This window comes from Tachysurus fulvidraco, chromosome 11 (assembly GCF_022655615.1).
Source record: "Tachysurus fulvidraco isolate hzauxx_2018 chromosome 11, HZAU_PFXX_2.0, whole genome shotgun sequence".
Lineage (NCBI taxonomy): Eukaryota > Metazoa > Chordata > Actinopteri > Siluriformes > Bagridae > Tachysurus > Tachysurus fulvidraco.
The window spans coordinates 2,458,466-2,472,326 of NC_062528.1; the positions used below are offsets into that span (position 1 = coordinate 2,458,466).

Below are 13,861 nucleotides of genomic sequence, written 5' to 3' on the forward strand. Positions count from 1 at the left end.
AAATAAATTAAATAAAATTAATCCATTAGTGTGTTATTTAAAAAAAGAAGAAGAAATAAAATACAAATTAAAGAACAAAGCACGCTGAAGACTTGCTAACTGTAAGGAGTGAATGAGTTAAAGAAGCAAAAGAGTCTTGGATTGATGCAGCTGTATTGTGTATCAGGGATGCTCTAGGATCGATTGATCGGGTCTGCGCGTGGTTCAGCACTGCAGAGGGTTTACAGGCCAAGGTAATCGATCAGGACGGATTATATAGCGGCTTCGTGCATTTTCGTGAATTTCCGGAAAAACCGACAACATAAACGTGCAAATATGAATTTATTTGTGCAGATACAGTGCATATCACTGAACATACCCTCAGGGTGATTGTACAGATTACAGTTAGTACACAACGCCCCCTCACTACGTCATTGTGTGTGTGTGTGTGTGTGTGTGTGTGTGTGTGTGTGTGTGTGTGTGTGCGCGCTCGCTCGCGCCGTTCCAGCTGTAACGAGTGCATGAGCTCCTGGACAAATACATGGATCTACGGACAGCTAAAAGACAGCAGACTAAAACATCTGCCCTGAGGTAAGTGTGTGTGTGTGTGTGTGTGTGTGTGTGTGTGTGCGCGCGCGTGATTTTGTTTACAGACAAAACAAAACAATAATATATTCTAGCCAAACTGAAGGTTGTGTGTGTGTGTGTGTGTGTGTGTGTGTGCGTGTGCGCGTTTGCGCGCGCGCGCGCACTCGACCAGAACAATATGGCCACCATATCACAGTTCTGTAACATCATCTGGACCTCTGATTGATCCTGATTAATATTTTATAGTCCACACTCACACTGTCGACATTATTCTCTCCTTTTTCCTTTTCTCTGAATTTCTCCATTATTTTGAGGATCAAAACACAGTGACCATGAATTATTGACCAGCTCTGACAGTCACTGCATTGCACTCCTTCACAATGCCTTGTTTGTCCTTCTTTCACATCTCGAGCATTGAGCCTCCTGGACGTGGATCTGCTCTTTCACTATCCGTTTCCATCCATCCATCCATCTTTCTGCAGATTCTGCATCTCTTTGCCATCCTGCGTAGCTTCATTAGCTTGTTCAAGGTTTGACCTTCTAACCAGCATTGCCATCCGTTTGTTTTGTATTCATGCCCTTACAAACATCCCTTAGTTTCCTTTTGTTTCATCCCTCCATCCTCGGTTACTTTCCAAGTCTGTTTAGATTCTTGATTAGAGACCGAATATTCACACTTTAGAATTAATTGAAAAACAACAATGCAGAATGTTAAATGTAGCACTTTTTAGAAAAATCGTATACAACTTTCTACTTCACTACCCCTCTCTCTTTTTTTTTCCCTCTCACCAAATCCCTTCACCATGTCATGTTAAATAAACTTTCCTTACAATAAAACTTTACACATGATGGTCGATCTGTTTTTGGGTCTCTCCATCTCCATCTCCATCTTCATCTGTTTGCTTGTTCCTCGTGACCAGGTATTAATATTATGATCTTTCTTCCACTGTTTTGCCCCTTATGTTAAATTTCAACTTCTCTTTTTTAAAATCTTTATTCTTTCCTTGACTTCAGGCCAGGATGGAGTTTGTGTGCATAAGGTGGAGGGCGAAGTTCTCTGTTCTGCTTTTGCACACCTTTACCTGGGGCTGGACAGGTGAGGAACCAAAAACCGAGACTGTGTAATATGAACAGGTCCGAGCTACTTTATTTGTAGCAGCCGTCACATTTAACATCAAACGACCTCAAACAGACATTATGTATTTTCTACAATCCAAAGTTTCTCCTAGTTATTTAATGCCATAAAATCAAATTAAACATTTTCACATATTTTCTTGACTTTTGTTGCTCCATTGAGGCAGAGGCACTCATTATTTTGAAAGAACTTGCAGAAGAAGATAAAGCGAGACATTTGTCCATTTTTATTTCTCAGCACAAAAGCTAGTGAAATTGAATAAAATAGAATTCACCCACTCCATTCAATATTTTCACATATTTTGCTATTCTGACACACTTCACTAGCTTAGAGGTTCAGCAATGAAAAAACAAACAGATTTCTCTATCCATCTACCTCCACTGGTCCCTCCAAAACACTGAAAGATTTCTGACTCTGTGGAACACCCAAAGTCAAAATAAAATTATGCCAAGCGTTTGGAAGCACTTGGTTTAAATGAAGGCTATTTTGGAACATTTACTTCAACATTTTGGTCATATACTCATATACATCAACCAGGAGCAGAATGAATCTTAACTGGCCTCATCAATGTATTTATTATAATATTTTAAAATAGGCCATGCGAGAGCTCTTGACCCCGCCCCCAAGATTGATGGACGCCACCACTCTGAGGTCACAGTTCAAGAAAACATCACTCATAGCTTCAATTGCCAATCAGAGGGCTGGAGTCCACAAGCCCCGCCTTTGCTCACCTGGTACCTCAACGGTGAGAGACAGAGCGAGGTTTCAGGTAGCCGGGGTCCAGGGCGTCTTGTGATGACATCACCAAATGACAAGGGAAAGATGAAGTACAGTGCAGAGCGAAACAGCACATTCACTCTTCGGCCCAGGAAGTCGGATCGTGAGCTGGTGTGTGCCGCCACCAACCCGCATGGTGGTGAGAGCTACAACGCCACCGTTGTCCTTAATGTTCAGTGTGAGTGTTGAGAAATACACACATCCAACTTTATTATCACATTAAAGAATTATTAGAGAAAAAATAGTTAATAAAACTCACAGGATTAGCAAGTAGAAGATGACACATGACCTAATTATGTAGACTAGCATAGTCTAGGGAAACTAGTGGAACCATAGTCCTAAATCTTAGTGAAGACCAGTTCAGGAGGCCAATGAAGTCCAGTTCAGGAGACTAGTGTAGTCCAGTTCAGGAGACCAATGGAGTCCAGTTCAGGAGACTAGTGTAGTCCAGTTCAGGAGACTAGTGTAGTCCAGTTCAGGAGGCCAATGGAGTCCAGTTCAGGAGACTAGTGGAGTCTAGTTCCATTCCAAATTCTTAAAATCATGGAAACCAACTGATGTCAAAATTGAGAAAGAGAGATTTAATTGGATTTAAAAAGTCTACAAGCTTGTCCTGGCATAAACCATTTATATTTATTTATTGGACATGATGTGACATATGTGAGCTTGATTGTGTTACACTTGAGTTTGTTTCAGAGGTAATATACTCTAACTAGGTTAGATATTTACAGCAAAAGAATTAATAGCAATACTTCACTCACAGTTCAGCCAGAGATTCTGCGAGTCAACGCACACTACAGCGAGACCTCTGACCCCGGGATCTCATTGGTGCTATTTGCATTGGTTCGCTCTAACCCCCCGGCCACCATAACGTGGGTGGATCAATCCGGCCAGCTGGTGGCCAACAGCTCTGACTTCCTCATCCTGGACTCGCGGAGCTACCCATGGCTGGCCAATCACAGTCTGCAAGTCATGCTGAGCAGCTTATCAGGAAATGTCTCCCTCAGCGCCAACAACAGCCTGGGGGCCACCCACACCAACCTGACGCTCACAGGTTATTACATTTATTAAGATCTATAATTTAAAGTGCAAAATGATCATCAAGGAGATTTATTAAGCTAGCTGTTCACTTTTCTCACCCTTTTTTTCCCATGTACTTGTTCTGTAGGTGACTGCCATATTTGGTCAGTTGACCCTGTTAAGTCTCTTTTTTTCCCTTTTTTTCTCCCTATTTATTACATTTATTTATTATTTATTCTATTTTTAAAGTTTAAAATGAAAATACTGTTAAGTTTGGAAAAATTGACTAATTAGGTCAAATTGTCTAAATTAGTTAACAAAATTCTCCACTGAAGTCCCGTATCTTTTTTTTTTTTAACCTATATTTTCCCAGAATTCCTGCAGTCTCGGGTGGAAGTGCCAGTGCTAGGGATTGTCACCGGTGGTGTCGCAGGCTTTGTCACGCTCCTCATCCTCACTCTAATGGTGCTATGTCTTCTGCATAAAGACAAATCCAAAATTATCGGTGAGCATGAACCTTGACTTTAGTCCTATAAACAGAAGAAAATGTAAAGCCCTGTGTTAATGAGAAATTGCAACTAGTTGAAAAATGTATGAATTAAATATATATATAACTTTCTGTAAATGCATACAGTAATCCTTCTTCTTTATGATCCTTATTTTTCTTGCAGAGGAACCGGTGGCAATTCCCATGACCCAAGAATGGTAAGTAACTTCATCTAAAAAAAAACACTCTATTTTGTGTGTGTGTTTGTGTGTGTGTGTGTGTGTGTGTGTGTGTGTGTGTGTGTGTGTGTGTGTGTGTGTGTGTGTGTGTGTGTTTGTGCATCATGCTCCGTATCTTTCTTTTCAGTAACAGATCAGAAAAAGTGCAGGTGAGCGGAGTGTATCTGCCTCGTGAGAACATGTCGCTGCCCTCCAACGTGCCGCTCAACGAACACAGTGCTCTCTGTAAAGGTGAGACCCTGCTGAATCAAATAGGCAAATGAATCAAATGCACAATTGAACAAATCTACTTTTTTAGTAAACAAGAATGAAAGAAATTGAGCAAAGATTCAAATCCGTACTGAGGTGAATATTAATATGGAATGAATCAGCAGTGCTAATAATCCTAACAGGTATGAAATTAGATCTATAAATCGAATCAAGGAGTCAAATTGGTGAATGAATCTTTTATAATATAATCTGTAAATGCTAAGACTGCAAAGAATTGTCAGTGAATAAATCCCATTAGTGAATCAAAGGTTCTTGAGATCAGATGCTACTAATTACCAAAAAAAAAAAGAAAGAAGACGAACGTGTCAAAACTGGTAAAATTAATTGTGAATTTATTGTGAATCAGTGAATCAAATACAGAATTTAACATGGGCTTTAAATAAATCACTATGAACCAAATAAGAATGACATTAAGTCCATTGTCCAGTGATACGGTTATATAATCTATAAAATGAAGCTGTTAAATCTGCCAAGGGAAGACAGCAATGAATCACAACTGATCAATGAATCAAATGCATGCATGAATCAAATATTCTTGCAATTCCACATCTATTATTAGAGGACATCATTTTTTGTCTTTGTTGTCATACACAAAAGGAGAGTGACACTTGAATGACAGTGAAACAAGTCAACAGGGAGTCAAATTTGCACCAGATGAATCAAATACAAGATCAAACGTTAGCAAAAACCGAATCAAATTCGGAGTCAATCGTGGAAGACAAATATATATATAATATATCATATATGCGAAAATCAGTATGAATCAAATCCAGATTCGAACATGAGCATTAAATAAATCAGTATCAATCAAAAACAAATTAAATGTTATGTGCAAAATGAGAGTGAATCATCTGAATCAAATTTGTGAACGAATCTATTACAGTTCATGAGTTAAGTTTAACGTTTGCACTGTTTTTAGGACAGCTTTCGAACTCCAGACAGAACACTTTAACACGGAAGACTAAAGATGAGGAGGAAGAGGACCTCTCATTGGCTTACGCTGCCAGAGGTCAGAGGTCACGGCATCTGAAAGTGTGTGTTTGCAAGCTACTTAAAGACGTGTACACATTTCGAACCAATGCAAGTCTGTTTGCTTCTTTTACAACGTGATGTTTTTTTTTTCCCCTTTCAGGTTTCGCCAGATACCCCATGGTCGGTTACATCTACAAAGTAAACAGCACAAGCAGTGAAGAGATCTGGCTTTGATTGTATTGCTATAAACAGACACAAACACTCATTTCATAATGGTCCTTGCTAGATTTTAATATTAAACAAAAAAAATGATACAGATTTTAAAGTATATAAACAATTCTATGTAACAATTTACTAACTAATATATAAATATATATAAAAAAATTTAATCTATATTTTATATAGATTAAATGAATTAAACAAAAAGAAATAAATACATTTCAAGTCCAAACAATTCCTTTCAAAATAAAATGCGTAATTAAATAAATCTGCATTTTACCCTCGCTTGATATAACAGATATTAAGATGGCTGCTGCAAGCATAGACAGTTAGAGAATTATTATCATTTTAATGCAATTACAAAATACAAATGAATAAAAGGATAGAAACGATGCTTTTTAAAAGCTTTTCTTGACTCTTAAAAGCAACCCAGAGAAAATAATGCTAATCGATTCTTTATTTATGTAATAATATCGTGAGCTTATCATATCACATCATTCCACCTCTCTTTAAAAAAAAAAAAAAGATCTAAACAGTATTCGAATGCTATTGAAATTAAAGCGATATATAAAAAAAATAATGCAAGTTTAATAGAACATAATATCCAGGTATAGGACCTTAAATAGAGATTTACTCAGAGACGTTACCCAGAATTCTGTGCTGCTATGTGGAATGTTCCATGGTCTTTGTGTATTCAAAGAGAATGTTAAAGAAATTCTAATAATATAATGATGACGGTTATATTTGTAATGATAAGACCACACCAAGGTGTGTTTGTATATTTCCATGTATATATTATGCATGTACAGGTAAGGAATGTACTGTGTATATATTCTGTACGTCAAGAGTTATTTATTAAAGATGGAGAGATTCGTTTCTTTCCATCCAGCAGGAGGTGCTAAGACTTGAGTCTCTAGTGGTTATTCATTCATTCATTCATTCATTTATTCATTAATTCATTCATTTATTTATTCATTTACCTTCACCCCCCTTCACACACGCATCCAAACACACACGCATTCATAACATTTCTGTATCCTCACTGAACCAAACATGTAGAATAATCAGGTATCACATCAGTGAGATGTGGAAGAAATGAGTCAATACTGAAAATGATTCACATAAGAATTAATCGAAAGGTATGAAGATAAATACACACACTCAATAAATAAATACAGTCATCGCTGAATGAAATAACGAGTTGAACATGGACGATTTACAGAATAAACACTGTTTATGAACTTTAAGGCATCACTCTAGCATACTAACTATCTAGCATACTAATTTGATCGATTTTCCAAAAATATTTTCACTTGAAAAGATTTGCTAAGCTAATTTATCGAAATGAACAAATATAATGAATTTTAGAGTACAAAGTATTATCACAAGTATTAAGTTGTATATTTGCTAAGTTCGTAGGCAAGTTTGTTGCCTCTGCACGAGCTCATTGGAAAGTTTCTGTGAAAATATTTGTAAAATAGTTTTACCAACAGATAAGGGTTTGTGTGTGTGTGTGTTTTGTGGGAGTCACACAGGTGGCTTTCTGTGGCGTACGGTTGGCATACAGGAAGTTGTTTGTGGGATCCCTGCTGCTCTGAGTCAATTGTGTAACACACAAGCGAGTTATTGTATAAGTCAACTAGCACAGAGCATAAAAGCAGAGTTTCAGTTTCTACCATTAAATTCATCTAGACGTCATCTTGAGGAAATGTTTATCAAAATAGAATTAAAATGCAGCAAATAAAGAAATTTCTGTATAAACAGCAAATAATTAATAATCATTAATTACAACATTACACGTTCTAGTGTCTATCATCAGATACTTTGTTTATTAAACTGAAATTTAGTTTTTAGTTGATTGACTAAAATGTGAAGTGTTATAACAAACTTCTAAATTAGTTTTTTTATGTAATTGTTTTATTAAATTGGAGTGAACTGGCCAAAAGTTTACCGTGTGTATTTCATTTAGTGCGACATCAATAAACCAAGTACACACACACACACAAACACGTACACACACTTCCTTTGTGTGTCAGAAGTACCCGAGTAAGAGAGAAAGAAAGTCTTAAAGTGAAGTAGTGTATTTAGAGGTAAGGGCATTATATTTTTTTTATAGTCAATATCTTCAAGGTTTTTAATCTTAATTGTATTTACCGAAGACTTTTCATTAGCACGTACAGTCCATGAATACAGACTAATTTTATCTTAGTTATAGAATGGTATTATTTTAAAAACCTGATTTTAGTTAAACCAAAAAATTTATTTTTATTTCCGTAGGTTTTACTTGTTTAATAGTGTTAAATTGTCAGATTTATTAGGAGTTATTTGTGGTGTTTAACATTAGAAAGAAACACAACGTTAAAGTTAAAATGGCGGAACGTAAAAAGGCAAATGGCTCTGTTTTTTTTTCTAGATTGTCCTCCATTTTGGATCAGGAGACTAACCAACACACACACACACACACACACACACTTGTACCATTGCCTCCTGAACTGGGAGTTTGATGTACACGAAGACAATTTAACTTTTGCTTTTTAGCTGTAAAATCAGACATCTGATGAAGATGAAGTGGAGAAGTTTGCTCTGTCTGTTGACCTGTTTGCTGATGCAGAATTTGGTCTGTAAGTAAAAATTGATTTTGTGTTTCAACTTGAAGTTTAACATCAGAAAGGTACAATACAGACCAGATTGTAAGTAATATCAAATATCAATAATAATACAGATTTGTGTGAAGATGAGAAGGCAAGTAATAAATAAAAGCTTGCAAAGGAAACTAAAATGTTCTGGTTTTTGAATCTTGTCTTTATATATACTTTAGATTTGATGCAAATAAGTACTAAATAAGGAAATTCTAGATGTATAAGTAAATACATTAACAGATATTACTTTTAAGTTCATTATTATTGAATATTTCTATAGCTTCTCGTTATTTTCTATTAACTTAAGATGATTTCAGTGTAAATAGTTTTGTATGGAAAATATATGTTCAGTGTATTAAAAAAATGAATAATCTCAAATTACTAGCATTTTAAACACATTGACATTATGATCAATTTTAATTTATGGTTAAAACATGACACCTGCTCATGATAAATATTATAAATATTTTAGCATGTAAATATAAGTAAATATGATAAGTAGCTAAGGAATACGAAGAAATGAAATGCCAACGTTAATCCTATACGATTCTTTGTAACTGATGAAAAACGTCAGCAGTTAGCTTGAAGTTTTTTGGTCAGTTTGTTTGATATTTCTATTAATATTTTATGTTAATAAAATATACTTTATAACTCTACAATATTAAACTTAACGTAAAAAGTCAAATATATAATAGTTAGTAACTTGATCTTTAGTTACTTTGAGTGGACTTTAGATTAAGTTCAAATACAGTACAGGTAATAAAGGCAAAACCGTAAAGGAATGAAGTGAAAATGTTTTTCTTTTTCAAAGGTTAGAAAGTTATTCAGACCATATTGAAGATCTTTTTATTAAATTGACCGTTTAAAACTTCCTCTAATTATTACTTACCTACTTATTATTTTTACATCTAAATGATTTCAATTAGCAAATTTATAAATCAGTAAACTTAAGATGACATTCATTAAAATATTATTAGTTGCAAACAAAGTAAATTATAAACGTATTTATTTCTCATTTCATATTTTTAACTGCATTGTGATTGAGTCAGTCGTGACATCAGTTTTTATTCGTTTTTTTTGTTTCACAGATGGAGATGAAGAAATTTCTGTGAAAAAGAATGGTGATCAATTTGTTTTTACTTGTGCAAAGGGCACTTGGCACCATGGAAATGCCTCAAACACACTGAGTTTATCCTACAAAGATGGAAAGTCTGGAGACTATAAATGTGGACCGGAGGAAAATTATATAACAGTTACAGTTAAATTCAGAAGTAAGTGCTTCAACTTGACTGTTAAAATGAAGAAATGAAGGATCTGTTCAGTTTACAAAACACAAAGCTAATATTGCTAACGTTGTGATGAGTGGTTACACAGTAAAAGGCACATTTTCTCTTCTAATGTTTCTCTCCTATTGACACCTAATTAATATACACAATTACCATGTTATTCATAATACATCTATATAAAGTCAGACACAAAAATTTGTCCAATACCACAAATGCTCCTGACAAACACACGGTGTTAATTAAGTCAGGAATAAAATTATGTGTTGTGCTGTTATAGAAAACTAATCATAAACAGAGAGGTGTGCTGAAGCAGATCAGATACTATTACCACCTCCAGTAACAAGTCCTGTGTGTTTCATTGTTCTTATGCAACAGCAATTTCCAGCTATTACAATATTTTAAGAAACACATACAAGTTTTGTCTATTCAGACATCTGTGAAACAAATCTGTGAATCTGTCATTCAGTGTTACAGAGCCTGTACAGGTATTTGACAAAATTATTCTTTTCTCTTTTTTTTAGCTTGTGAAAGCTGCATTGAACTGAACGAATCTTCCTTGTCTATAGTCATTGTCGGGAACCTTTTGGCCACCTTTTTTATCGCCTATGCAGTTTATAGCATTACCGGCCAGCCAAAAAACAAAAGCTTCTCTGGCAACAAAGGTCAGTAGGAATTGTGTCCGATTAGCTCATATTAGTTAGTAAACACTCATAAATACTTACTACTAAACATTATGCACATTCATGAATATAAATCTTGTCTAGAAATCTTTTGACAGATTAGCTCCTTGTTATGAAAATGTGAGCTTTTCAACAAGATTTCTGAGATGATTTTATATCATATTAATAAATGTGTAATAAAATCATCTCAGAAATATTGTCCAGTTAGCTTCTGTTAGTTAGCTGAGCGGTTTATCATCATTTATGAGTATAAGCTAGAATCTCGCTTGTTAACTTGCTAATGCTAAATGTTTAAACCATTTAAAATGTAACTGAAATGGCTGTAAGACACGTTAAATGTTTTGTAAGTCACGAGTGATATCGTAAATGTCTCAGGCAGATTCCTTTGCTTTTCTTTGTCTAAGTGTCTCTTTGTCCCTGTTTTGTTTTCTAGCATCAGATAAAGTGAATTTACTCAATGGAGAACAAGACACATATCAGGTATGGAACAATGTATATATCAATCTGCTTCATTGTAATTCAGGTTTTTAGTAAAAGCGTTTATTAATTTCCAGCCCCGCTACACAAACCTGCGCAGATTTTGGACGAAACATTAGCTTATTAGAATTCATACTAACGTTTGTCAGAATTTATGCTAAAATGGTTGTTTGGAAACATAACATGAAAAAAAAGTATTTTGTGACAGTGTGGACTGATACTGTCACAAAAAGACATGATGATCCCAGATCTTTCCATTGTAGTCCAATCATTTTATGAGTTAGATAAAATCTTGCTTGTTAATTGGATTTAGATAATTAGGAGCTTAGTGCTCTACACAAATCAGCACAATGCTAGTAGCACTGGGCAAATGACACAACAATGCTAAACACCACTCTGTCCAAATGTCACAGATAATGAAAGTTGTCTTTATCAGTTTAAACTTTGTTTTACTTTGTGGTGAAAATGTTAGCATGTGATACAGACATAAACTTTCTGCCAATTCTTTACTTTCCAGCCACTGAATCCTGGTCAATCTGCGGAATACAGTAGGTTGAAGGGAGGCAGAAGGGCCTGATCATCATCATTATCATCATCATCCTCAGCAGCAGCAGCAGCAGCAGAAGCAGCAGCAGCAGCATCACTTTTTTTGACACATCTCCTAAAAATACATTGTGCGTATGCTTACTTTTTTATCTATGTTCATAAGTTCGTAAGGCTAAAATACCTTGTTTGTCCTATTTGCGTGTCCTGTTTATTAATATCAATTATGCAGAAATGACAATATATAAATATTAATGTACTTCTAAATGCATAAACCTTACTTGTATATAGATATTAGGGAACAGCTTTGGATAACATTGTAAGCTTATGTAACGAGTGGAATGAATTATTTTAATCAGGTTCAAAAGATCAACAAAAACTGTTTGATCAGCTTCTGTATGAAAGTTTTTGCGCTATTTGTTCACTTCGTGAAGATGAAGCAAGGTTTTTCTTGCAAAACAAGCTGTCTTGATTAGCTTGGTGCTTTATGATGTTAATGCCGGAAGCTAATTAGTTAGATTTGATAAATTGTTTAGAATCATTTCTGCTGATTAGCATGATTTAGCCAGTAAGCCATCAAACACTTTGGGTTATGCTGTTAGCATAGCACGGTTCGAGTGGACTTCCACATGTAAAGAGGTTTAGCATTGTTAGTGAAGTGGGGAGGTAATGTACATTCAAAGCAGACTAAAAGAAGAGGTACTTCTGTTAAGAACATACCAAAACAGTGTTTATTTACCCCATGGCTAGTTGGTTCTATTTTTTCTGAAGAGAAATACCAGCATAGAATTTTTATTGCCACAAAAATGCTGTGCTATACTTTTAAACTCATGCTTAGAACTTTATCCCCTCTCACCAAGTCTAGATTTTAACATGCAATTGTTAACCTCAGTGCTATTGTTAGTGAATGATGCTAACGCTACAAGGCTGCATACAAGAATTATTTGATTTTTAATATTTAGTAAGCTAGTGTAATTATATAAATAGAGTAGATAGGTTAACTTGAATATCATTTGTATTTACTTGTTTTTCTGTATTTTATATTCTTCCTCTGATTTGCTCTTATACATACTCTTCTTGAAGAAAAAAAGTATTTTAACAACGCTACCTGAGATTTTATGGCTTTAATTACAATTATTGTAAACTGAAAGCTTTTTTTGTGATGCTTTTAAATAAAATTGAAAAAAAAAATGAAAAAAGGTTTGCCTCATTTCTTTTTGAATTGAACACAAATTTTGTGATTCAAAACATGGATTTATTCATATTTATTAAAATACATAAATAATTAAAATATATTAAAATATGAATTATATAAGTTTTAAAATTCATACACTTTTTTGGATTACTTTATGAAGTATTTTCTTTTTTAAAAATGTACAGTGAAATTAAAATGTGTACCATTGAGTGCACTCTGACAGTGCTAATCTTTAGCGCTTAATGTACTGCGGTTTTTCTTTATGAACCAAGCACACAAGCCGAGATACTTCTAACATCCTGTATTCGTGTGTGTGTGTGTGCTTGTGTGTGTATGTGTTCGTGTGTGTGTGTGTGTGTGTGTGTGTGAGAAAGACCCATAATTAGCCTAAAGCCTACATATACATACACGCTTTGTATTTTTTTCTTTCCGTTTTCTTCAATCTAGCTATCTTTGGTGCACCACACACTGTGATTCTGATCATTAAAATACACATGTAGAAAGTTTGGAAAATATTTGCTTCTTGTGATCTCACCTCACATTAAAAACAAACAATTTCTAATTCTAAATCAAGGTTGTCTTAATATAATGAAAGTTTAATTTTACACATCCTCACGTAATTTCATATGAAGATTAGCATGATGTGAACCTTGTTTAACGTGACAGAAGTAAAAGCTTTTCTCCATTTTTGCACCGTTAATGACATCCCTCCTTCCTCATCTTTCTGTTAATTACTTTATATATGTTACTGACAAAATAGCAGCTGTTTATCTTATTTTTTTGTTAACTAGCTAGTCTTTAGCTAGCTAGGTTTACACTGTGTTGAAAAGCCAGAAGATAAATTAGAACACTGCTTTTTACTCAAACTCAGCTTTTTACTTTGTTGTTTCGAACACTAAAAAGCACAGCGTAAAAGTTTCAATTTTGGATTGCATGGCTAACCAACACACACACACACACACACACACACACACACACACACACACACACACACACACACACACACACACACACACACACACAATTGTGATAGTTTTAGCTATAAAATTGGAGAACTGCTCAACATAAAGTTGACCTGATTGCTGATGCAGAAGAAGCCTTTAAGTTTGCAGTACATTTATGATAAATTCTACTTTATACTTAAAACTTTGATTGGATAAAAATTTTAACAAGTAACAAAGGAATAAATTTGAGAAATGAAATCCTTCACATTGCTTTGTATAAGATGAGAAACTTTAGCAGTTAGCTTGACGATTTTGGTCAGTTTGTTTAACAGTTTCTGTTAATAATTTGAACATCATTCCTTATTACTTAACATTGGTTATACTTGGGGGGGGGGGGGGGGGCACGGTGGT

General features: G+C 34.7%; 2 protein-coding genes across 6 annotated transcripts; both read left to right on the top strand.

The window, feature by feature from the left end:
- Window positions 1-212: 212 nt before the first annotated feature.
- LOC113637830 (transmembrane protein 25) lies at window positions 213-6,932 on the top strand. Of its 5 annotated transcripts, none has more exons than XM_027138726.2 (9): window positions 213-570; window positions 1,582-1,663; window positions 2,298-2,618; window positions 3,243-3,533; window positions 3,873-4,004; window positions 4,171-4,204; window positions 4,353-4,456; window positions 5,415-5,504; window positions 5,628-6,932. In XM_027138726.2, the coding sequence occupies exons 2-9, from the start codon at window positions 1,588-1,590 to the stop codon at window positions 5,699-5,701; spliced, it is 1,122 nt and encodes a 373-aa protein (XP_026994527.2). In that variant the 5' UTR covers window positions 213-570; window positions 1,582-1,587; the 3' UTR covers window positions 5,702-6,932. The 5 variants fall into 5 exon arrangements, 4 of the variants coding, with proteins under 4 accessions (XP_026994527.2, XP_026994528.2, XP_026994524.2 ...); XM_027138727.2 differs by having other exon boundaries at window positions 228-570; window positions 2,298-2,657; window positions 5,420-5,504; window positions 5,628-6,752; XR_003439458.2 differs by having other exon boundaries at window positions 230-570; window positions 2,298-2,657; window positions 5,420-5,527; window positions 5,628-6,751.
- A 1,235-nt stretch (window positions 6,933-8,167) lies between these two features.
- LOC113637819 (T-cell surface glycoprotein CD3 gamma chain-like) lies at window positions 8,168-12,499 on the top strand. The gene is made up of 5 exons (XM_027138708.2): window positions 8,168-8,307; window positions 9,414-9,596; window positions 10,133-10,273; window positions 10,725-10,771; window positions 11,286-12,499. The coding sequence occupies exons 1-5, from the start codon at window positions 8,244-8,246 to the stop codon at window positions 11,343-11,345; spliced, it is 495 nt and encodes a 164-aa protein (XP_026994509.1). The 5' UTR covers window positions 8,168-8,243; the 3' UTR covers window positions 11,346-12,499.
- The last annotated feature ends 1,362 nt before the right edge of the window (window positions 12,500-13,861 follow it).